The 26,259-nt window shown below is 30.4% G+C and overlaps 2 protein-coding genes and 1 long non-coding RNA gene across 5 annotated transcripts; 2 read left to right on the top strand and 1 right to left on the bottom strand.

The window, feature by feature from the left end:
• The first annotated feature begins 882 nt into the window (after window positions 1–882).
• Cln7 (CLN7/MFS domain-containing 8) lies at window positions 883–18,883 on the top strand. 3 transcript variants are annotated; one of them, XM_088200875.1, is made up of 6 exons: window positions 883–910; window positions 16,125–16,390; window positions 16,464–16,707; window positions 16,778–17,089; window positions 17,420–18,027; window positions 18,108–18,883. In XM_088200875.1, exons 2-6 carry the CDS (start codon window positions 16,202–16,204, stop codon window positions 18,366–18,368), a joined length of 1,614 nt encoding a protein of 537 aa, XP_088057001.1. In that variant the 5' UTR covers window positions 883–910; window positions 16,125–16,201; the 3' UTR covers window positions 18,369–18,883. The 3 variants fall into 3 exon arrangements, with proteins under 3 accessions (XP_088057001.1, XP_088057002.1, XP_088057003.1); XM_088200876.1 differs by having other exon boundaries at window positions 883–935; XM_088200877.1 differs by having other exon boundaries at window positions 883–1,399.
• Window positions 18,884–21,011: 2,128 nt separating this feature from the next.
• HINT1 (histidine triad nucleotide binding protein 1) lies at window positions 21,012–21,672 on the top strand. The gene is made up of 3 exons (XM_088200929.1): window positions 21,012–21,171; window positions 21,266–21,377; window positions 21,438–21,672. The coding sequence occupies exons 1-3, from the start codon at window positions 21,061–21,063 to the stop codon at window positions 21,593–21,595; spliced, it is 381 nt and encodes a 126-aa protein (XP_088057055.1). The 5' UTR covers window positions 21,012–21,060; the 3' UTR covers window positions 21,596–21,672.
• Window positions 21,673–23,432: 1,760 nt separating this feature from the next.
• Window positions 23,433–26,117, bottom strand: LOC148228009 (uncharacterized). Its single transcript, XR_015811760.1, has 2 exons — window positions 24,805–26,117; window positions 23,433–23,541 (listed from the first exon to the last, which is right to left on the bottom strand). It is a non-coding gene; the product is annotated as an uncharacterized LOC148228009 (long non-coding RNA).
• Between the last annotated feature and the right edge of the window lie 142 nt (window positions 26,118–26,259).

Raw genomic sequence — 26,259 nt, 5'->3', positions numbered from 1 at the left:
ATCACGCCAAGATCCTTAAGGCTGATTTACACCATGCCAGTTTAGGTTGCCAGTCATTGTATGCCGCTTAACGTCAGTCACTGGATAAGCCAGCAGCTGGCAGCTCCAGCAGAATAAAAAAAATGTTTTACTGGCACGCTAGCTCCCCCCCCCCCCACCACACTACTGTACTGGCGCAAGATAAGTGGCGCTTTTTCTCAACAATAGTTCTTGCAATTACTGCTCTATGTAAACGGTAAGGCGCCAGTGATATGGAATGCCAGGCAGCGTGTAAATCAACCTTTAGTAAAGAAAGGCCTGTCTATACTATATCTACCGAAAATGTGTTGCACCTCCACTGTTGCCAGTCTGACGTCTAGCTTGTGACCGATATAATAAATCGGCCTCCACAAATTTATAATTTTTTCATATTATATATTATTTTTTATCATACTTGTATTTTTTGTGTATTAAAAATAGTATAGATTGTTTATAACCTGTTAGATCACGATGGCCTTAATTTACTTTAAATAAATACATGTAAGATTGTGTTGTAATATTTAGCTTATCCACAAAAATCTTTCAAAAAATAAATAATATGCACATAACAGATGTTTTAACAACATAGTTCTCTGAACTTGTGAAAGTGGACAATATTATATATAGCCCATGTGTAATCCCGTGGACAGATATTATATTTAAAATACAGTCATAGTCTGTACGTAAACGGCAGAATGTTCGACTGAGTTTGTTTCGTTTCTAACTCTAGTCGGAAATTATAGATAAAAATAAAATAATAAAGGGAAAAAATAGTTTCCGCCTGTTATAGATCCCTGGCTGACGAGTAGCGCGTGGCTTGCACTACGAAACAGCTGATTGAAACAACACAAAGAGATACAATTCAGTCGTCGTTGGGTCGTCGAGGCGGGAGGTTCGTTGCTCGTTTTTTTTATCGGGTGAATCAATCACGTAGATTAGTTGGCGATTGTATAGAATGAATCGAAGCGAGGCGCCGTTTCCGATTTGGAAAACGTTTAACGTAGATTTTTTTACGCTCGACCTAAAAACGAACTGGTTTTCGTACACACAGTTTCCCGACGATAGTGAGAGTGACGTCGCGAGGCGTTTTCGAATAACGGGTTTCGAAACAATAACACCAGAAAACCAGAACGCGAACCAATTTTAACGTAGTGCGTCGTAGAGTGCATAGTGCATAGTTCGAAAGGGGAGAAGATACTGTGACTAATATTGTTATCAATTAAAAATCTGGAATGAGCGAATATTCGCGTGTAATAACCGGAGCGCGTGCGTGACTCTTCTGTGTTCCAAATAAATTAATATATCGTGTGAATTTTTTTATACGTTTTGTATAAGACGAAACCCAAGTAAAACTCACTAAACTATCATATAAAAATCCCTCGTAAGTTCGTTAAAAAATTTATGGCATAAGTGTTTTTTTAGTGAAATATAAAACGCTATAACTTTTCTTAACTACAGCTTTAATTACAAAAATGATCCGTTGACAACGAATCCTTTGTTTATAAACATGTTAATTTATATATGTTGTATTTCGAAGGATTCTATGTACTTAAAAATGTGATAATATGTAGGGCAAAGGAAATATGGGAATGAGGCAACATTTCTAAATCAAAGTCGTTCAATTTTGTAACATTTATTAGTGAAATATGAGGTCTTGCATTATCGTGGAGTAATATCGCTACAAATCTGTTGACTAACATCGGATGTTTAATGGTTAATTATCTATGCATGGTTTCAATTACCCTACAATTATTAATCTGCTGTATTAGTCTCGCTTGGCTTCCTGTTTCAATTCCTGTGGAATACTATCACATTGTCGCTATAATATTTTTCGGTTACAAATTTGCTGTCTAGCCACCAGGGACGTAATTTGGGGAGGACAGGTGAGGACATTTGCCCTCTTTTGAATTTGGCTATAAAAATGCATATGTATGTACATCATAACGGAATACTATGAATTTTAATGAAATCGAAATCATTGACTGGCCAACTTTTAAGTCCTTGATTTTAAACCAGAAATTCTCAGGTTATCCTTAAAAAAAATCTTTAAAAAAATAGTTTCGAATCTATCCCGAAAATATGTTTTAAAATATATTATTTTAGTATAATCACAACGGAATACAGTTTCATTTGTAAATATATACTTTTACCAGTAAAATATAATTTATCTGGTAGGTGCTAGTAAAATTCCATACGTAATAATATAACATAAGCATTTACATGCGATGTGTAAATATTACAGTGAATGTGTATTTTTCGATCAAGTTATAATTTCACTAGTGAAATTCAAATACATTTTCACCAGTAAATATATTTCTAGCAACTAATATTCGCTAGTGAAATTATATGCTACTTCGCGAAACGTACATTTGCTGTTCTAACCTAATAAAAGTTCTAAAACTAACTTTTAGAACTTTCATTAGATCAAGTCCAAAATACAAAGTAAGGCAACTCATCTCTCAGGGGAAGTCGCATCTCGCATATTGTTCCATAGTTTGTTTTAAAATATGACAGCTATCCTTACTGATATAACTACAATCTTTTGATATGAGAGTGTTGGTCAAAGTATATTCAAACCGAATTTTAGTCAATAGGAGGGCGCAAAAAAACAATTATCGCTTCTCAGAAGTCAAAAATTCACGTCAAAAGCAATAAAATCGTGTCGGCGCCGTCGCAGTGGGAACGCTCGGTAACGAGTGTTCCCACTGCGACGGCGGCGGCACGATTTTATTGCTTTTGACGTGGATTTTTGACTTCTGAGAAGTGATAATTGTTTTTTGCGCGCTTCTATTGGGCAAAATTCGGTTTATATGTTCCTCGTTTAATTTTCAATATTATTATAAAAGTTGTAGTGTGAACAACAGCTTACAGAGCGTTCCCACTGCGCCGGTGACGACACGATTTTATTGCTTTTGACGTGAATTTTTGACTTCTGAGAAGTGATAATTGTTTTTTGCGCTCTTCAATTGTGCAAAATAATAGTTGTAGTGTGAACGACAGATTACAGTTCCCATTGCGATCGTGACGACACGAGTTTATTAAAATTTTTGATTTTTGAAAAGCGATAATTGTTTTTTGCACTCTCCTGTTGGTCAAAATTCATTCGATTTTTACTTATTGTAAGCCGTAATATTGTCAAAAAAATACTTAATATGAACGCTAGGTAAATGAGTGTTTCTACCGCGACGGTGACGGCATGATTTTATTGCTTTTGACGTGGATTTTAATTAGGGACCCTCTTGAATTTGCCATTAAAAATGCATGACATATAATAAAATACTATGAATCTCAATGAAATCGATGTGTTAAGAAAACTCTTGAAATAAGCTGAAATGGCATCCCTGTCCATATATAAAACATATCAGCACGATTCATAAGAACAACGTATTTTTAATGAGCATGGCAACAACGCCATATAATATCTTAATCGTGCATTTAATTCATTATCATGATATTATTCAGTGGTGACAAACGTTTATAAAAATTGTATCCACATAGATTACTTTTATGGTTTCAACATTAAACGGGTCTAGTAACAGCCCACTGTTTACGTTTTTAAAAGTCTGTAGTGTTTTTTTTATATATCTGGCATATTACGTTTTTTTAACCCTTTGAGTAATGAGTTAATTTATACACATTTTTTTTTAATTGTCAGTATACACCAGGGAGTGAATTAATTTTACGTATTTTTCCATAATTATTTCTGTTGCTATTTATTTATTATTATATTATATTGCATTTATAGTGTGGCGGCGTTCTGACAGTTCTCAGTGTTGCCACACCACCGCTCAACTTGTGAAGCGGGTGCTTTTTAAATTAATTTTTATTTGTTAAAATATACATTTTTTTCTTATTTTCACTCATCATATAACAACGGTCTAACACCCCAGGTCCTCGCCAGCTCTCTAAGAAAGGTCGTTTAATTACGTAGCCCCAAGAACCACATACGCTACAATAGTAAATTATAGGGGGAAAAATCAGTGATTCTGAACGTTTTATTGCATTCATTTATTTTACATATTTTATTTTTATTTTTCAAAAAAAATATTTTGTAAATATGTTTTATTTTCTTATTTATTTTATTATATAGATAATTAGTTTAAATTGAATAACTAATTGTTTATCGAGTTCATAAAAAGTTCATCTCAAAGTACACTGTTATCACTTGTTTCTGCAATGTGCAACCAAGCATTATCGTAGTGTAATCTGACAATATTTATGTGTATGAGTGAAGGCCTTTTGTTTTTATAGACTGTTTAAATCATTTCAATACATATCAGTGATGACAGTTTTAATTATATAAGTATTTTGTAATTGTGTACAACATTTTTGGTCACAGATGTGTATATGAGCTATTTTATGCTTGTTCCCTACATAAAGGTATAATAAAAAAAAGAGCCATATAGTAATTGTCTTAACCATATTTTTTTAATTATATTTTTAATCACTCAAATGTTTATGTATATTATGGTATGCCCATTTCTATTTATATTGTGGACTTGGGCTATATTTAGTTATATTGGTTAGGAAGATAGGTAAACGTTGAAATAGTTTTGTTTTGAATTTCAGATAAATAATATGGGCTTTCCTTAAATGTAACTTTAAATAATAAGGATTTTTAATAAGAAATATTTTATTGTTTCAAAAAGATAAATAATATTTTAGCTACTACCGGTATTTCATTTTGTAATACCGGTAGTACCGAATGGCAATTTTTGTTCCAATACCGGTATTACCAGTATCGGTACACCGGTAACATGTTAAATTAAATTTTAAAGGGTATTTTATAATTTTATAGGTATTAAAAGTGTTCTAATAATGAGCTACATTAGCTCATAAATGATATTTTAATTTATTTAAAAAAATATATATTTCTCTCAATATTTTAGGAAACATACCTTAAAAAGTAATTATTAAATACATCGATCTGAATATTACAAACATACAGGAAAATTCGTCAAACGTCTTGTTCTAATTACAGTCTATTTTAGACTGAAAATTGCTATTAATTAACATAATATATTATAAAACAATTATTGTGACAGTTAACAAGTGAGAAAAATGTAATGAATTTTATTCCCCATCAATCGATTGCAGTAGTAAAATTATTATAATATTGAACTAAAACACATTATTTTCTCACTGTGCGGCTTATAACCTCATAATTATATTTTCTTATCAAGCATATGCTTCTTGGATTACATGTGTTTAATGTCTTTAAAATATTTACTCTATTGATTTTAATGATAAGCAATTTTTTTAGAGCGTGTGCTCCATACACAATTCTTTATTTACAGTCCTTATGGTTCAACTTATTTTGCAGCTTAAATAATATAAAAAATATTCCTAGCTAATATTTATGTATAATAAATTTTGGATACTGTTAAAATTCTTTGCTTATCAGTTAAAATAAATCACTATACAATTAAATTATAAAAAATGACCATGATTTAATTTTTTTTAAATATGTTCCTATTGTATGGATGAGAAAATCTTCCATTTAGTAGAATTAGCCAAAATGGATTACTCATTCATTAGCGAAATGTACTGCTAGCGATTTTAGTCTGTCACAATCTTATTTTTAAATAAAACATAAACAATATGTTCTTAGCTTTGTATCTTTTTTTACCACCAGCACGATTAACCAGTGGTATAGTCAATGAATAATAGCTGAAAAACATGGGTTCGAATCTCATATTCTTTCGTGTATGTGAGATCGGAATTAGATATTTTTATATTATTACAATTAAAATCGATCATAACAGATGAGGGTCTCCTAGATTTTCCTATTCTCGTAGATGAATAATTATTAATAATTATTAATAGTGCATACTGACATTTATTAAAAACTGTTAATGATAAGTGTATCGAACGTATATCCGTATCGTGTACCTTAGAGTTAATAATAGGGGGGCGTAAACCCAAACATGCCATCTCTTTCTCAGTTATGAATAACGATAGAATGGATAGCTCTCGAGCTGACTGTGTTAACGCAAATAGAGTATAGTGTCTAGTAGTTGCTAATTGGGTTTACCCCGTTGCACCGCATTGGGCTAATGCCTATCATGTTAAACAGTAGATTTGGAATAAATAAATCAATAATAAAATCTCTAATAAAAAAATATGAAAATACTGTCCGCCAAACCTAAAATATTTACGATTTGGCTTTTCACAAAAAATGTTTAATTTTTTTTAATTTTATAATTTTTTTGAAGAAAATTATAAAATTGAAATCAAGTTTTCATAGAATTTTGACAATTTTTATTAAAATTAAATTAAAATAAATATAGTATTTAAAAAAGTATTTCTAATTATTACAATATAAAGAATCTCAATAATAATATGAAAATAGAAATTATCAACCAATATGAGTAAAGGTTCTTATAGAAGTAAAAGATAAAGTTTTTGTTTAATAACCAGCACGATATACGAGTGGTATAAATCTCTGACTATTGACTTGAAAGACCTGGGTTTGAATCCCATATGGACCTTAATGTGTAATAATGAGATCGGAGTTAGTGATTATTATATAATTATAATTACGATCGATTTTACAGATTAGGTTTACCTAGATTTTCCTAATCTCACGGATGAATATCATGATCATTAATTAACATAGAGCATTGTCGCACACATTATTTAATTTTCAATACCGGTATTACATATTATTTCAAATACATGTGTTATTATATGGTTCGGTGATTATTGCGGATTAATTAAAATAAAAATATATTTGACAATCAAACAATCACCTATATTTATAATTTTCGCTGTATAGAATTTTATTGTGCGCAATTTTTATTTGCGCAATAATCCGGTCTTTCAGGCAAGAATATATAAAAAAAACATCCAGTTATACAAATAACTGGATGTTTTTTTTATATATTCTTGCCTGAAAGTAAAAATAAAAGTAAAAATATAAAAATATAAAAGTAAATATAAAAATATAAAAAATATAAAAATATAAAAAAAATAAAAAAAAAATATATAAAAAAAATATATAAAAAAATAAAAAAATAAAAAAAAAATATAAAAAAAAATATAAAAATATAAAAGTAAATAATATATTCTTGCCTGTTAAAGTGTAGAACTGGAGCACTTGCCAACTCTTCTCTGGCCAAGGCCATTTATCTGCTCAATTCTGTCCATAGTAATATTGACATTTTCTCTTGCACTTATGGAGTTTTGGTTCAATTCGTATGGGACAATGCACACCTGTTGAGGTGATTTGTGTCTGTTGTTTTGTCTTGTTTATATTTGTATGTATTATGATGTATTAGTACTTTTGACTATCGTGACGCATTAGGTTTGCCTGTCAGGTCACGATGGTTATAATTTTAATAAATAAATAAATAAATATTGATAAATTGAAAGAATTAAATGTTAATAATACATAACTAAGAGTCTTTTAAAAATATATAACGTATACATTTTTTACATTAAATTATTATTTACAATATTCTTACATACATATTATTAATTATACATTTACTCACTTAGTGATGAATATTTTTGTTGATAAGTATTAAAAAATTGCTTTGTAATGTACTCTATTCACTCTTGATCAAATTATTACAATAAAGTCACATTGAAACTAATAGTGAATTAATACTAATTTAAATATACTTTTTAACATATATTTTATATATTTTAACTCGTAAAACCATACAGATTTTTACCCTAAACACAATACAATAAATACTTCAATTTTATTTAGCGTTACAATTTTTTTCTAGTGAGATCTCTTTATGGAAAAAAATAAAAAATCAAATATATGTACTACAATATAACAAAATTGCCATTAATGTATCTCATAACAAATCTTTTCTACGAATTTCGTTCCTTCAGATATGTTTATGTCACAAAAGATTGTCGCCTAAATTACTTGACAACTATTTAGAAACTTTTCTATGATATTTTTATTAATGTAGTATATAATATTATGTGAATTATATTATATAAAATCATGATATTATTCAGTTGTATTTGGAAATTAAAAATTCAAAGCTATTTTACACGATGAGAACACGTTTCCATTAGGGTCCTTAGTGGAAGCACCGAAGTACTTGTAGTGTGTGTTTATGATTATGTCAATTCTTAGCGATTCGTTTATTTTGTGAAAAAATATGAATCTCAGCTGAAATTCATTGCCAACTAGTGTATGGCAATAACATTTTAAACAAACAAAATGTTGTCAATTTAAGTAAACGGTGTTCATAAGTTGAAGACCATAATATGTAGTCACTGAAATACTTGATTTTATAAACAATATCAATAAGTTTGGGAGATGTTTTTTTTAATACAGTTACCTACTGAAAACTATTCGCTCTTTTTTGCGAAAGCTCTTTTAAATTGTTATGACAACATAGTTATATTTATATACAAACACGTTCATAACCGTTGGCTATTCATAATTGCTTTGTTTTGATGCATTCTCAATTTGATGAAGTATATGTTATTAATAACAAGGAACGCTCAAAAGTAATTATCATACAAATTTATATCATCTTATGATGACACAATAATGAAACACACCGCGCTTAAATTTACCACATTGGAATTGATCAAAACGTTGCGTGTTTGTTGTACAAAGAGTAAACGAACTCATTGGCATTTGTATGTATGCGTAGGTGTGTACATATAGAATGTCGAAACGGACAGATCGTAAAAAAGCACGATGAGAGCAGTTCTTAAGAACTATATTGTATATATTTTTAGTTTCATTGTGTTTATTTGTCTTATTTGTGAATCATTAATCCTAAGATCGCTCGCAAATGACTCAATACATATAATTGTATTTATAAAACTTATGTAAAAATCTAGGGCTATCATAATATGGACTAATTGCGCGACAAAACTTTTTTTTTCAACTTAGTGCATTATTTTCTTGTTTTGCTTTATATTGAAAGTGAATTTATTTTTAACACGTTAATTTCTCTTCTTTGTGAGTCATTAGTCACAAGAACACTCTCGAATGACGCAGCTTATGCGATTGAGTTTATAATATTTGTAAACAAAAATACACGGCTATCTTATTTTTACTAAAAATGTGTTTACAGATATTTCATAGCATTTCATTGAAGAATGTGCATCGTTTAGATTTAAAAGAATATTAATAAAATTATTATATGATAGCAATTAAATTTTTTTGATGAACAAAGGAAGGGCTAATTTCGACCAATTAGACCGTATAGTCAATCTCCGCCCCTTAATGAACGCCTCTGTCATAAGGCGTGCGTATTTTTACAAGGTAATCCATGTACAGGGACGTCATTTGGTGAGGGGCAGGTGAGTGAATTTTCTTCCCCCCCTTGAATTTGGACAGAAAAATGCATGTCATTTAATTAAATACAATGCATCTTAATGAAATCAAAATATTTAAAAAAAGTTACAAAAAGCTGAAATTATGATTTTGATTCTAAACCAGAAATTCTCGGGTTATCTCTCAAATAAAATCTGAAAAATACATTCTTGAATCTAACCCGAAAATATTTTTTAAAATATGTCATTCCAGTGAAATCATATAGATATATATTTTTAGGTGCATTTATTATTATTTATTTACATGCGATGTATAAATGTTTAACAGTAAATGTGTTTTTTTAAGTAAAGTTATATTTTCGCTAGTAAAGTATAAATACATTTTAAATAATAGATATATATTTTTACTAGCGAAAATATAATAACTGATAGGTGCTAGTGAAATTATATGCTGTTTTAAAATGTCTATGAAACTCAATTTGACAGTTGCGAAACGTCCAATACAATAATAAACTAATTATAGTTTTAGAAGTATACGAAATAAACCAACTCATCTCTCAGGGAAAAATAAGCAGAAGAAGTACAGACAAACATCGCATTTCGCATATTGCTACAAAGTTTGTCTGCACTTCGATATCACACTATGTTTTAAAAATATTATAGCTATCCTTACAGATATTACTATGGACTTATAATATAAGAGCGCTGATCAAAGTATATTCAAACCGAATTTTGATCAATAGGAGAGCGCAAAAACAATTATCACTTCTCAGAAGTCAAAAATTCACGTCAAAAGCAATAAAATCGCGACGGCGCCGACCACTGAATATTTTTTTTTTAAAAAACGACCACTGGATGGCCAACCTTTACAAAATTAATGTCCTTGTCTATATTTAAGACTTATTTTTCTTGAACATGGCAACGCTATATAATCTCTTTAGTTCAGTTTTTAGGGAATACAAAGCTATTGCTTTTATAAATTATTATTATTAAATTCGCAACAGTTATCGGAATCACGTACGATTTGTGCAATAGTATAGATACGTGATGTTCTCGCAGCCTTGTCTGCGTCACGTATAATCTAGCTATATTGAACTTAAGATTTCGGACTTCTTAAGGACTACGGTTGACGTGAAATAGAAAGCGGCTGCTTCCTTGGCCTTTATATCGACCGATACTCGGCATAGCTCCGCTTGGTGCAATTTCTTATATACTCCTGTGAGTGAAAGTAAATTTTCAGCTCGAAGATTATGATGGAAATGTGTCGTAAAAATGAAATGTTAACGCTTATATATTATTTCTGATATAGAGAAGGTACTAGGCTCTTTCATATTATCTATTCTCCTGCTTTTCCGAAACAATTATTTTTTTTATGTATCTGGATATTTAACAACGCTGTAAGTTAACGAATAATTCCACAGATTAGTCGGCACTTGTATCTGTCTCTTCTGTATTTGTATAGAAACCGAAACTGTTAAGATATATTTAATAGTTGCCTTTAATCGGTCTAAATCTTTAAACGTTACGTGCATCGGCGTAACGAATAAACTTGTTTTGCAAGTCGCAAATACTTAACAATTAAATATAGTCTGACAAACCTTTCAATTGTTTTCAAATCTTCATTTAGGGGCCATCCGAGTAAATATTTAGATGTATTTGAGTCATACATACAGTGATACATATGTTCTTGAATTATTTTTAATAAAAAATGTTTAATTTAATTTAATATAATTAAAATATGATAAAAAACTGAATAGACTACAACATGTGTTAGAATAAAACCTTCAAATCGAAAATAAATAGTGTAAAAATGTGTCTAAAATACATTTTAACAAACTTATACTAAGAAAATGCAAGACATTTTATATTGTTATATGGACTGATATCCAGTGTAGTATGTATGTATGTATATAATTACTTTAAGTTGAACTTAATTGAAGCTCGTGGACTTTTATGCTTAATTAAAGTTCATCGACTTTTAAATTTCAAAATTTAAAATGATTTAGAAACACTTGTGGATTTTGTTATTTTTTAGAATATACATATTCACTTAAGTATAACAATAAATATTAAGAGTAAATGATACATGAATGCTTTTAAAACTCTTAAAAAATATAAAGAGCTACTAGTAAATTTTATTTAAAAAAATAATATAGTTTAATATTAATATTTTTTGAAACTAAAACAGTTTAGAAATTTTATTCCCGCAATTTTAATCAAATGTAATTAATAGTCTTTATCGGAGTTTGATATTATCAAAAACGCCTTATATATTGTAGGTAATATATAAAATCAGCTATTTATATTTTTAATTTCAATGTCCCACGAACTTTATGTTGAGAACCGATGAATAATAACTTAACAGGAGTATTTTTTGCATATGAAACTCTAAAATAGTATACATAAACCTAAGCTTGCTTTAAATAGAGAAATTCTAATTAAAAATGAATACAATGTAAACTAAAATTAAATCACTGTGTGGGAAATATCCATTGTTTTTCCAATGCGTTGAGATTTACATCAATTGTGTATGGAATACTCACATAAAAGTGCTATAAATGGGTCGAAAATATAAAATACTTATACATGAAACAAAGCTTCTCAAATGTTAATATATATGTACTATATATGTATATACGAGTGATGACAATGCTATATATGATATTATATATATAAAGCATTATATTTGTTTCCTATGCTGAAACCGTTAATTGTAATGCACATGTCAATAATTGTCAGTCGCGTTGGATGCTTAATTTATTTTTGACGGTTCCATGAATAAACAGAACATGTCGAATCAGAACTGTAACAAAACAGAACAGCGTAAAACAGAACCATAACAATTCAGAACAATTTAAAAAATATATTTATAATTAATATTATATTGGAAACTTAATATTTGATCAGTCATTAAAATACAGTATTTAATATATGACATATAATTACAATAAATAGTTGGTTTTTAAATTATTGACCGTTGCGAAACGTCCATTTGCTGTTCAAACCCAAACCTAACCTAAACTGGGACGTACGTTCGGAACACTTTGGCCTTAACAGTTAATGTGTCACCCTATTTTTTCTAAATAAAATTCGCTAGTGGAGTACACGACTAAACAATAACTTATCACATGGCAACTGATCAATAAATACTGATAAATTTATTATGTCTACTAATCAAAAATCACAAGTTATTTACTAATCAAAAATGTATAGTTTATTTTATTCTTCTGATCGCTTATTTTATTTTACTGATTACTTTTATTATTAAATACTGATTACCTTATGGAATTTTTGCTTATCAAATAATTAGTGGCCAATATAAAATTAAATATAAATCTATGCTTTAACTTGTTCGGAATTGTCATGTTATAACATGTTTTCGTCCGGATACCGTTTTTAACACGCATTTTATCATATATTTTTAATTAAAAGTATAGTTTTTAAATCACTTTTATTTTCAGTTGGTTAGAATATAATGTCCACCATGGACCACCATGCAAAACAAGTCTCAAACATTTAAATAGCTTTTAGCAAAATTTACGCACAAGCGCGAGAATCTAAATATTACGCTATTAAGTCATAAACGTTGGCGGGTATCTGACACAAAAACAAATGCTTATTACTCGATGTAGATCGGTACATAACAAAAAACGATTTTAGTTAAAAGCACCTGTCATAAATGCAAGTGATATTTATAAAGAAAATATTGTATAATACAATTATTATACAATATGGCGCGATTGTTACATTTGTACAAAATTTCAACGGTATCAAAACATATTAATACAAAGTGAAAAACGATTACAAATATAAGTACGCTCTTTATAATTTTCTGTTGCACTAAAAGAGAGCGAAAACAAAATCTTATCACTTCGAACTTTTCAAGTTGGACTCACTTAGTTTGTATGAACTTTGACCAAGAGAAAGCCGACCCAACTTTTGACCATCGCCACCGCTTCTCTCTTCGCATCATTGGTATAACGTGACGTCGGCAATTTATAGTTTTTTAGATACCCGCAGATTAAAAGTATATTGTATCTGATCGCTAATTAAAAGCGGGCAGCTACTAAAAAAATGACTAATAGTCCAAAAATTTGAAACAAAAAACAAATTATTTTTTATCTAATAAGTAGTCTGATTCTGAATCGCATAATTTCGTCATCATAACGACCATAATTTATTTACTACTTGTCATAAAATAATTTGAAAATTTGCCGCTTTGGGTCAATTTATTGGTTTTGGAAACAAATAGAGATGAATTCAAAACATTCTCAAAACAAAAATGTGACTTATTACAACCAGGTATGTGTTATTCGACTTTAACTTAAAAAATCTGCTCTTAACTCTTTAAACGCCAGCGATCTTTTAGTGAGTCACCTGTTATTTCTCTTCACACGTATATAAAATACTTGATTTACTGAATAATTAATCTAGTACAATAATCTTTTATAATTAATAACATATATTTTTTAATTAATTCGTAAACTTGTTTCAAAAAAGAATTTGTTTAAAAAAATAATCATCAAAAGACGCACCGGTGAGTCGCAGGCGTTTAAGTGGTTAATAACCAAATTTTAACATCGCAGTAGAAAAAAAGTTTCGTCCTCGTCTCCTGCTTTGAACCGTCGCAAAACGAAGATTCTCATCGAAGAATATATAAACGCTTTTTGATATAAATGAAATTTTCTTTATGTTTCGATAATATTTAGAATGTAGTGTGTCGTTATTATCTTCAAATGTCCATTGTTAAGTAAATAAAGCACAATATGTACATATTACGAAATGTGCTGCTAGTGTGTAATATAATAATTATATTTTGAAGGCCTCCCCCTCTTTTTTTTAAACGTTTACTAGCGATAATTCAATGAAATCTTATCTAAGCTATCGTCAACTTAGTTGCTATATAAATAAAATAAAAATAGTTTAAATTTAACCAACCTTGTCAGCTTGATGGTAGACTGGCAGTGTTTATTAATAAAATGCTATGTTTCTTATCATCTTGCGGTATTGACTCGCAGTTTAAATGAAAAAAACGATTAAAAAAAATATTTGAGGACGTTTCGTTGCTTAGTGAAGTGTTTCTGTACAACAGTAATTAAAATGTATCTATTTAACTGCATTTAACTACAATCTCCCACAGAAATAAACTAATTCCACTTTAATTTATTTCAGAGTAACTGATAATATTAACATTTCTAACTAGCCACTTGATATAAATAGAACGCTAGTTTAAGTAAAATAATACTCTTTTTATTATGTTGATGATCTTGGCAAATCGCTAAGTCTTAAATTAGATTTTTATCATGCAATAATGATTCATCATGCACATTCTACTATCTTGGAGTCCTTTAACCCTAACTATGATACTATTATTCATTCGATTAATGTTCATATATTTATCGATAATTATTCATTCCTATCTATTTATTACATTTATTTTGCTTATCTTATTATATACGATTATCACCAAATGATTGTGTTAAGCAATTACATTATAAATGATTTTACAAGTATGTGGATTTTTAAACAAATCTTATATTGATATATTAATAAGAATACTGCGCAAAAACAAACTAAATCTTCTTTATGATGTATCCCAATGCACTCAAATATATATCATTTTCAAGTATGAATGTCATTAGTATGTCACACGGTAGCTGAAGTTGTTAAACCTGTTTATTTTAAACATAAACATATTTAATTATAATGCAAGTTTCAAGGCTTTCTACAACCAATCGCTTTTGCATACACGTTCAACAAACTTAAGTTATACACAAAGAATAATTAACTTACAAAGGTGTAAATAACAGAAAATTCAGTACAGTTATTAAAATAAGATTTATATTTCTTTTAGTAAAATATTTAATTATTCCATTAAAGTATAATAAACTATTAAAGAGGTGCAATCAGAATCACTGCGATGCATTTGCAGTTTTAAGGAGTTGGGACCATGCCAGAAACGATTTTAGAATGCATGAATTTCAATACTATTTAAGTAACTTTACAATGTAGAATAACAACTTAAACAACTCTGTTTTTTTATTATAATATTACATTTTAAATAAATTGTTACTATTATATTTGTTAATAAGAAATCTTTGTGAAATTTTTTTTAATGTGCTAGAGTTTCACAACATAGTATATAATATTTAGCTACATTTCTATAACGTAGTTTCAACAAATCGGACGTAACATTGAATGTTTTGCGTGAAAAGTTCCCTGGTCACCTTATTTCACGTTGGTAATTGGCCGCCAAGATCATGCAATTCAATGCCGCTGGGTTTTTTCTGTGGTGTTATGCTAAGTCGTGTCTACGCCAACAAACCCGAAACGTTTGAACACATAAAAACCAACATTTGAGATACCGCCTAAAATGTACGAAAAATTCATCAAAAGAATCGGTTGCTATATAAAGTCCAGAGGCGGCTATTTAATTGATGTTATTTTTCATAATTAATGAAATACATCAAATGTTCGATTAATAAAAAAAAACAAAGATATCCTAAAATTTGTGTTTTTTTTAATTCTGAAACTGAAGTTGGATCACTTCTATATCTTATGTATCTTCTTTATATATTGTCCCTGTACTTATGTACGCCACAAAATTATAAATTTTAATTATAATATAGTGAATATATACATATATTTGTATATACTAATTTTCATTTTCAATATCCTAAGTTGTGCAATAAAAAGGTGAAGCATATAGGACTGTATACTTTTAGTGCTACTAATACGTTTAAGATGCACCTGATTGATTCACTCTAAATATATTTCTCGTTTTATTTTATTTTATTGTATTATTATGAATTTGTATAATTTAATATAAATCTTAATCTTTTCAGGATTAATATAGTCCTCGGTCACTAGACATCTTTTAATACAATGAGCCTAAAATTTAAAAGGTAATACAGCTGCAAATATGTCTAAGTTCAAGGATAAGTTTTTGAAGATAGTGTCATCAAATGACAATGACGACGACGATGCGTTGGAAACATCAGAAGAGAAAAATAGAAGATGGAACAGCATATATATTGTACAATTCACAATGTTTATGTCGTCGCTCAGTTTCAGTATTATCTTGACTGCCATATGGCCGTTTTTAGATAAGGTCAGTTTCTATCGCATAAATTTCTAGGCATTAGTTTTATTTATTAATAATTATAATTCATGTGATTTTTCAGCTCGACCCGACGGCCGGTAAAGAGTTTATGGGATACGTCGTAGCGGCGAATCCTCTCGGACAGATGATTTTCTCCCCCTTGATCGGTCATTGGGCGAACAAGAGGGGCTCAGTAAGAATTCCAGTGATGTTTACTCTGGTCATCTTTATTTTTTCCAATGGGTTATACGCTTTTTTGGAATTGTTCACTAGCAACCAAAAGTATTGGCTCCTTATTAGTAGATTTTTAGTAGGGGTGAGTGCAGGTAAAACTATTTCGTTTTATTATTGTTCCATCGACTGTTCAGTGAATTAAAATTATGTTTTATGTTTTAGCTAACACTGCTGTTACAAGATCTTATATATCGGCTGCTACTCGTTTCAAAGAGCGCACATGGGCAATATCGATAATATCGTTGATGCAAGTGCTAGGATTTGTGATAGGTCCTAGTATACAGTCAGTTGTATCGTTTATTGGCGAAGAAGGATATCAAATTTCTGGCGATCTTCGACTTAACATGTTCACGACAACCGGTTGGCTAAATGCTGTAGCCGGGGTTGTAAACCTTGTTCTGTTTTTCCCATATTTCTTCCAAGATTACAACATAGCCGCAAAAGAAGCAATGGTGTGCCAAGGAAAAACTAACGGTTAGTTTATTTTATAATCTTCTGAGAATCTGCACTCTGCTAGAACAAGCAGCCCTCAACTTATATGATCAGCTAAGCTTAACTAAAGTAAACGTTCACAAACTGAGTCTATGTTTCGGTTTGCTCTCGTTCATTTCAAGCCTAAGTATACTATTAAGAAACGACTAGAGATACATAAGTTTGTTTTACGAATTAAAAACAGAACACTAATCATTTAAACTAGGTATTTCGTTAGCTAGTAACTTGTTTATTAATAATATCAAGGAAACTTGAAAGGCAATCATAGTTTTCAATCATTGAAAATTTTGACAGTTTGTTTACAATTTTCAGAGGAAGACACATGGAAGTTGGTGAAACCAGATTATCTAGCATGTTGGACTATGATATTTTCATTCTTCATAATCAGCTTCAGCTTCGTTCTGCCCGAAACGTTGGCCACTTCCCTCACAATGGATCAATTTGCGTGGACGAAGACTGAATCTATCCGCTACGTTGGGATTTTATTAGGAGCGGGATCCCTCGTAGCTATCGTGGTGTTCTTATTCACAAAGCAACTGACGAGAATATTTTTGGAGAGAAAGCTGCTACTGTGGGGTGGATTTACTATAACGACTTTGGCCGTGATGATGCTCTTACCTTGGGACACGAAACCGCCTAAACTTGCACTGCCTGGAAATTACTCTATGACTGATTTGAATACAATGCTCGAGCACCCTGATTATTCAAACTTAACCTTAGCTCAATTAGTTGATGAATTGAACACGGACAAAGAAGAACTGTTGGGATGTCCCGTGATTCAACAAAGCTGGTGCGAACACACTCGTTCGTTAGTCGTCCCACAATTTTATTTCGCATACATACTAGCGTCAGTTGGATATCCTCTTAGTATAACACTTATACAGACAATATTTTCGAAGATGCTCGGACCAAGACCCCAGGTAATATAAATATAATTAAATACGCACTTAATTATCTTCTATTAAGCCAATATTTATACTGAATATAATTTATGTTTCAGGGTGTTTGGATGGGACTTTTAACGGGAGGAGGTTGTTTATCTCGCGTAATGGGTCCAGTGTTTGTTGGAGTGATCTATAGTAGATATGGAACAATCGTCACATTCTCTATAACCACTTTACTCCTGCTAGGATGCATGCTATGGATTTTTATTATTAATAAAAGACTTACTCCAGCCGATTTGAGCATTCAAACAAAGAATGTCGAGATGAAAGAATTTATATCAAAAAGTGAAAATGGTGGAGCACTACAAGCCGTTTGATATTATGTTATGAAAATATATAAATACGAAAAGATTTATGTTAAATCTGTAAAAAGCCATTATTGTAAATACTTAATATTAAAATAGGTAATGCCACTTAAAATTAATAATATATTGCGATTATATTTTTGCAATCTATGAATGTGAGAATAAATCAAAGTTGACTTGACGCCATTGTGGTATACCTGGATAATTATATAGATTAATATAATGATGGTCAGACTTTTGATCCGGTGAATTAACAAACATTTATATAATTTACTTTAAAAAAATACTTACTTTTCATGAATATTTGCCAGATATGGCTGTGATCGGCACAAGATACATGTCAGTAACAATCGATGTGATCGACTGTTTGACCACCTCTGTATAATATACTGATATAATAATTTTATATAAGAAACTGTGTGATAATATGTTTTATGTTAAGAAATAAAAATATATTTTATGTGTAAACGTTTTGACATTTTATCTGCTATTGTTATGTCAAAGCATTAAAAATGAATAAAAAGAAATTTTATAAATTTATATTAAAAAAAAATAAAATATCGATCTATAAATATATTTGTTATTTTATTTTCGTGAATAAATCTATTATAATTGATTAGTTTTAATCACAATTTGTTTGTAATTGAATTTTGATACAATATTAATTAAATACAGCTAACAATATTTTAAATTAATTGGCGTCCATAGCACATTAACCTGACACGAAAATATCAATATGATAAATATCTTAGTTTATGGTTAAAAATGGTATTCGTCGAAATCGTAAATAAAAGCATTCGAATAACGGAGCCAGCCAAGTAATGCATTTGAACATTTACACCATAAAAATGCACTACGAAAATAAATCCTTAATAGGGAACGATTACGCATTTCAAAAAAATATAATACGTATCCCAAAGACCGAAGCCACAACATTTACAGGTTTTTATAATGATAGAAAGCAGCAATGATAAAAGGAATTCTCACAAAATAAATTCATCGCAAAGAAAAACTTGAAATAATAATATTTTATTAAACACGTTTATAGAGATATTCACGTATTAAGATTTCATGTACACTCGTTGTACATGATAGCAAAGAAGACCCCAATTCAGCTTTTTCGCCGCCCTGTAAAAAAAACTTTTTTGCTGGCCTTTATATAATTTTAAAACATTTTAAGGATTGGGAACCCTATAGGTGTGACTTTGTAGCTATTGAGTTGCTTAGTGGAATCAAGTTACATTTTTATTATATTATATTATAATTGTGATAGACGATAAATGGTGAGATGTTTTCTCTGAGCGGTGGTAGAGAAGCTGGCGCAGGGATAATGTCCGTGGTAGGTCCTCGGAAGTTTATGTAGTAAGTGGCGTGGCAGCGACTCCAACGTTTCACATGTTTTGATATTTTGCAAGCAACTAATATAATAAATAAATGTTGTGCGCTAAAAGATTTGAAGCTCGTTAGTGGGCGATAATTTTTAACAAAAAAATATTGAATACATGCACACCCAAAAGATTGGGATGTACATATATTCAATATTTCAATGCAAAACGACCCCTCGGACAGAAAGAAACTTGTTTCTATTGCATTGCGAAATAGACGTGTTACAAATGAAGATGTAACAGCTATTTTAAATAATGAAGGAATCGAAATATTTAAGAAAACTTTTCAACGTCAATTACACGAGGTAGTTATTAAAAGCATCCTGCAGTGAAAACGCCATGACTAACAAACGCGATAAAAAAAATTTGAATGGGCCAAACAACATAGAAATTAGATTGCTAATAATTGGGGAAGAGTATGTTTTTAAATTATGTTTTAAAATCATTTTTTTAATTTTTTTATTTACTGATTTTTTTTGTTTGTTTTTCTGACGGTTGGCCAAATAAAGAGATTGTGTGCGTAGACGTCCTTCGGAGAAGTACAAAGAAGAATGTATAAAAATATAGTAACATACCTAAGTTCATCAATGTTATGGTCTGTTACTAGCGGCAATGGTGCCGGTCTCCGTTATTTTTTTTTTTTTTGAAGAACAACGAATCAAGATACATATAAAAATATTTTAGCTAGATATTTTTCCCCCTATGCTATTGACAAAAACATGAAAAACAATACTAATTTAAATATTTTGAAAAAAAAACATTGTAAACGCGTGGCTATACGAACCAAAAATAAATAAAAAAACTATTATAGCGAATATAGAGAATATGCCTGAAAGAATACTCGAAGTAATAAAAAAGAAAGGTGGTATTACTAAATATTATTTGTTTCATTATTTATGTGCAAAAATTAATGGTTTGCTTAAATATATTGTTTATATTTTTTTAAATTATATAAAAGTCTGTAGAAACTACAAAAACATGAAAAAGAATGTCTGGTCCAATTATTTTGTCACATATTTGTATATTCTTTCTGTAAATCAATATGTTATTTTACGATAATTGCCTATTATATTTAATTTAAATCATTACCATCAATCGTCATCCATTTTTTATTTACATAAATATTATTTTTAATAAAATAAAATTGACTTAAATTTATGAATAGGTTAAAAATCGTTCATTGCTTATTTATTAGTTTTATATTGTCTCTGAGAATTTCGGTTAGGTTACTTATTAATAGAAATACCTCCAATTTAAATGGTCAATATTTGTTATATTATGGCCATATTATTAAAACAAGAAACGTCATTGATAGCAGAATGGCCGGCGAGGTTGCGCTGGCTCAGTCCTCAGCTCCGACTGAGGATACAATTTTCGGAAAAATCTTGCGAAAAGAGATTCCGTGCAAATTTATATACGAAGACGAGCAGGTACTTTCGCCTAAACATATCGTTTGCAATCCAATAAAACAAGCCGGTTTATCAAATTATCGTGGTATCTTATCGGCCATCTTTTCATTTTCAGTGTGTGGCTTTTCATGATGTTAATCCACAAGCGCCCATCCACTTTCTTGTAATCCCTAAAAAAGTTATTTCTCAATTGTCTACGGCCCAAGATGCAGATGAGCAACTTTTAGGTGAGAAAATTTCTTATTTGAAATATTATTGTGATTATCATCACGGGATTTTATTTTCAGGTCATCTGATGATTGTAGCAAAACGCTTAGCGGCAGAACAGGGTCTCGAAAGCGGTTTTAGACTTGTGATAAACGACGGGAAAAACGGCGCACAAAGCGTCTATCATTTGCATTTGCACGTTATGGGTGGAAGACAAATGCAATGGCCTCCTGGCTAACTTGCCTTTTCATAATACAACATTGTATTTACCATGCAAGATAATGGTTTGTTGAAAATAAATATATTTCAAATTAATTTTCCCAGATACTATTATTTCTGAACCTCTTTTTTAACCCTGGTACTCGTACCAAAGGTTAATCACACCACACAACAAGATTTAGAAGTGGCAAGATTTCATAGACTGCGACTGGTCCAAAGATAAGGGTGAGCTCTGATTGTCTCAAGCGATCAAGGTAGACCTTTTGTACCCTTCTTGTAGTTTTTACTTATTTTATACCAATTATGTTCAAAATGTATCTGTTTCTGCATTTGTCATTTCAACACCACTAAATTTTGATTATAAAATTAATAACAATGTGCTTCATTGCAAAGAAGTTGTAACAGATTTTGGTGTCTTATATTCCATCAACGTATAAAAAACGTGATTCGTCTTGTGACACATACATCAATTGAAGAGGTCGAGGGCACTTTGTGCCTTATATAATCACTTACTGCGCAGTATCGTTGTGCATGCTTCTACTGGAAATAGAAAATGTCCGAAAAAGGTTTCTTCTATACCTGTACATGAAAAAATATAAATATTATCTATTTTTTCTAGCCAACATTGTATTCTGGGTTATTATTTCCTAGAGTCGCACCGACAAGTGTACTTAAAAAATATATTTTAAAATGAAAACGTGAACTTAATTTTTTATACAATATAGTTTTTATATTAATTAACTTATTTTTTATAACATGCGAGTCATTAATTATAAAAATAAATAAAGTTCTATTTAAACTGCATGCAAGATGATATTTTAATGGTTGATAGGAGATTTTAATGATCATGGTAGGTTTAATGTTAAATGAGTCAAAAAAGAAAACATGTAATATTCTTATTAAATTTCATATTCTCTCATCTTTTTCTACAATTATTCTCCACATGTTTATCATTTTTTTAAATCTGATTCGAAAAATAAATCATTTATGGAAGCAATAAATCCTTTATTGTCGTTTTTTATATCCGTCTTTATAAAATATTTTTTTCCCCTTGAAAACATTTGAAGGAATTTAAATAGATGCTAGTCGTTTGGATTAATGTCTGAAGAATACGGTGAGTGAGAAAGGAGTTCCCAAGAATATCCATTGATTTTTTTATATCGTAGCTGAGCACACTATCAGTCGTAATTGTCTGCATATAATCCATGAATTATGCCCTTCATATTCCATCAAATGCATAACATTGTTATCGGGGTTAATTTGCATCCAACTACTCTCTTTTACGTTGTATGTTAAAGTAAAGGATCCACTTCTCATTGCCGGTAACAATACGACTCAAATATATTTTTTTCTCTTCTAGAATCATTAATGATTAGCATATTAAGAAGCACTGCACGAGGTTTTCCTCCGACAATTTATGAGATACCCATATTCTACTAATTGACACGTTTCCTAATTTTTTAAACTGATGTAAGTAATATGATTAACTTTTGTGCTAGCTTCCGTACTGTTAAACCCAGATCTGCTTTGATGGCACACCTAATATCCTCACTAACAACCCCTAAGGACTACCTAAAAAACAATGAAATGGTTTTTTAAAGATAAAATAAGTGATATCTAGACAACGAGACTAAGGGAAAATTAATGATACGACAAACTACTTTATTCTTTTGGCGAAGAAAAATACAAGATTGACATACTCGAATGACAAATTGTGCTCCTTTAACCAATTGAACTGCATCTATCAGAATATGAAAACTTTCCAAGATCTTAATATAAATATTTAATAAAAAACTTTTAATATGCGAGAGAAATTGATTTGTTTTCAATGTTTCATGAAAAAAAAAATAAGTAAAAATGATAAAATAAATTTCTTTTAATATTTTGAAATAAGTTTTGAACAATAACAAGTATATTTATTCGTCTTCTCGCTGCAATATTTCTTCATCGCTGGTCCTCTGACTGCTAAAAAAAACATAACTTTGAATTAATATTAGGTTTAAAATATAATATGTAACCCCAAGCCAAGAACATGTTTGACATATGTATGCGTTGAAAATGAGTTACATTGTGTTAGTTAAGAACAGACTAGCTTGTTAAAATGATATAGAACATTTTCAAGCTTGTTTTTTGAATAGCTGCCATTTTTAAATAATATGTATGAACTTAGCCGAGTTATTCAAGAGTAATTTTTCAGAAAAGTTTGACAAATCTAATTAAAACATTTCAATTAAGAGTGAATCTGGAATCTCCCGGTGTCTGACAAACTACAATAAAAAAGTTGTGACAAAACATACAACCCTGAAGGAATTTAGTTCCAGATTTAAAAAAATTAAAATCTAATAAAATGTCTGGGGATTAATAATATTTAAGTAGAGTCCTTAAAATAACTCGAAAGAGCAGGGACTGGCCTCAAGATTTGAAATCTGTATACATTTCCATGCACAAATGGAAATATTTCAGACTCCAGATGTATTTTGCTTTGTGGAAAGGGTGCGATTAGGGAATTATTTTAAGAGATTTGTGCATTTAAATTAGTACTTTATTCCATAAATAAATTGTTTGTGCATTTGTGTGAAGCAAATATTCGGATTTTTCCTTGAAAAAAGATTTGTTGCAAAGAGTTATTCATGGGGTGTTCACGGTTCTGAACAATGTTCGCTCGCACCTAATCTGCCCAACAGTAATGTACAAACAATTTATTTTATATATATTGTTTATTTAAATTGTGCTCATATAGTATTGTTGAATATGAAAGTAAGATAGCAGTACGATTTAAGTGATAAGGGGTGAAACAAGATCAATTCTATCCCATAATCTGTTTAACATATACTGAGAATCTATATTCTAAAGAGCCATGGATAATTGGAATGGAAATAAATACATTACAAGGAATGGAAATAGTTAATGATTTTTTCTATATTTAGTTAAAGGTCTACAATTGTGCGCCTTAAAATATGAAAAAAGGGGAAGCTTGATGAACATAAAAATCCTTTCGTGAGGAGTTTAGTCTTTATTCCTTGGATACGTGGACCATAAAGGCAACAGAGACAGATAAGGAACAGACTTTTGGGCATATACATACATATATATAGCGGATTCTCCGGTTCTTTGGTCATATGGCTTGTAGCGAAGATTATAACATCTCGATTTCGAAACATAAACTTATGTCAGTTAACATGTATTTGCATTAGGGTGTTTGTGCATAATTGTTTATGACTAACTTACTATAGATTTTACTGGTCATCTTATATTTGTTTCTCCGATGATAGTATTTGCTTTAATATACTCTATTTAGCCATATAGCAAGACAGCATTGTTCTTCATAATTATTAATCCGATCAATTAGTCGTAAATCATAGAATTAATCCGATTTAGTAGTTGTCATCTGACATTTTTTCTTTCGATCATAAAACGCTTCTACTACGTGTTCTAAATTGAGTTGTCTCTTTTTGACTTCGTTAATTTTAGCTTCATATTCGTCGTGCGTACTGCACGTAGGATACCCAAAAGTTATATTGAATCTATTTTTAAATATATTGTTGTACGTATCGTACGATACCGGATAATCGGGAAAGGCTTCTTTATATATAGTGTGCATTTTTCTGACGCTCAACTCTTCGGACAAATACATTTGAGTATCACTAGTTAGTCGTTTGAATGAATTGATGTGCTCCATTACTTTATTGTTTTTTTGATCGTCTAGTCTTCGGTGGAGAGTAGTTTTAGAACCTCGCTTGTCAACCGGTGCTTTGCCGGTGGTCTTTATGGAGTTTTTGATGTAGTCTAGTTTTCCTTTGCCGATGCCGTGGATCGACATGAAAGCTTTGGCGCACACGGGTACTTCTTCTAATGACGTGACTTCTGTGTCTGAAGCAGTCTCGACGGTAACTAGAACTTTGACTCTATATTGGAATGATGCTTCGTGTCGAATCTTGCTGTCAGGCTTGCGTGGTCTGCGTTTCTCGACGCTGAACGCCGAAATGAGGCTGGTCAAGTATAAGTTTTGTTCATTGTGTGTTTTAAAGGTGTTGAACGTGTTTAAAATTCGCTGGCGCTGGGACTGACTGGTAATTTGAAAGCATCTGTACCGCTTACAGTTGCAGTCATCGCCAGTCTCGTGGCTCTGCAGATTCATTGTTCGCTTGGCATCCGACAACCTGCCACTTTTTTGTTTTCTTTTGCTCGTTAGTGCAATAAAGGCTTCTGAATTTGCATTCGTACCGCTCATATTATTGCTCTTTTTGCAATCACAAATTTAGCCAACAATAAGAAACGACTATACGTCAGTTTATGAACTAGTTTTAATTATTGTTCAAGTCAATAGAAAAAAAGTAATAATTTTATGGAGATCTATGTATTCATTATTAATCAGCCACTGTTCAGTCTTTCATTTTGAAGGCAATGATCCTACAACGTCATTCCACAGTTGCATCGGAAAGCAATAACGCAATTGTACCATAAAATGTTTCGCGACTACTTCTTACGCTCAAAGACAGTTGTCACACGCATGCGCAATGCAGTGTTGCCATACAAATTAATAGTTTAGTCAGAGTGCATTCGGAAACTTGCTCAAATGTATTACCATTTCAAAAACAGTATTAATCCTTTCAACGCCAAGCGCATGATATGATGCGCTCGTTATAACCTTCGTTTTTTAAAGAAACGGAAAGGTAAAAGTTG

The sequence above is a fragment of the Plectrocnemia conspersa genome, unplaced genomic scaffold (assembly GCF_051122295.1).
Source record: "Plectrocnemia conspersa isolate PC_06_02 unplaced genomic scaffold, ASM5112229v1 ptg000012l, whole genome shotgun sequence".
NCBI classification, from domain to species: Eukaryota; Metazoa; Arthropoda; class Insecta; order Trichoptera; family Polycentropodidae; genus Plectrocnemia; species Plectrocnemia conspersa.
This window is presented reverse-complemented; position numbering and strand designations above follow the sequence as displayed.

Coding starts and splice junctions, on each gene's coding strand:
- Cln7 (XM_088200875.1), top strand. CDS start 16,202: ATGTCTAAGTTCAAGGATAAGTTTTTGAAGATAGTGTCATCAAATGAC. Junction 17,090..17,419: donor GTGCCAAGGAAAAACTAACG/GTTAGTTTATTT, acceptor TACAATTTTCAG/AGGAAGACACATGGAAGTTG. Junction 18,028..18,107: donor TGCTCGGACCAAGACCCCAG/GTAATATAAATA, acceptor TTTATGTTTCAG/GGTGTTTGGATGGGACTTTT.
- HINT1 (XM_088200929.1), top strand. CDS start 21,061: ATGGCCGGCGAGGTTGCGCTGGCTCAGTCCTCAGCTCCGACTGAGGAT. Junction 21,172..21,265: donor TTATATACGAAGACGAGCAG/GTACTTTCGCCT, acceptor TTTCATTTTCAG/TGTGTGGCTTTTCATGATGT. Junction 21,378..21,437: donor TGCAGATGAGCAACTTTTAG/GTGAGAAAATTT, acceptor TTTTATTTTCAG/GTCATCTGATGATTGTAGCA.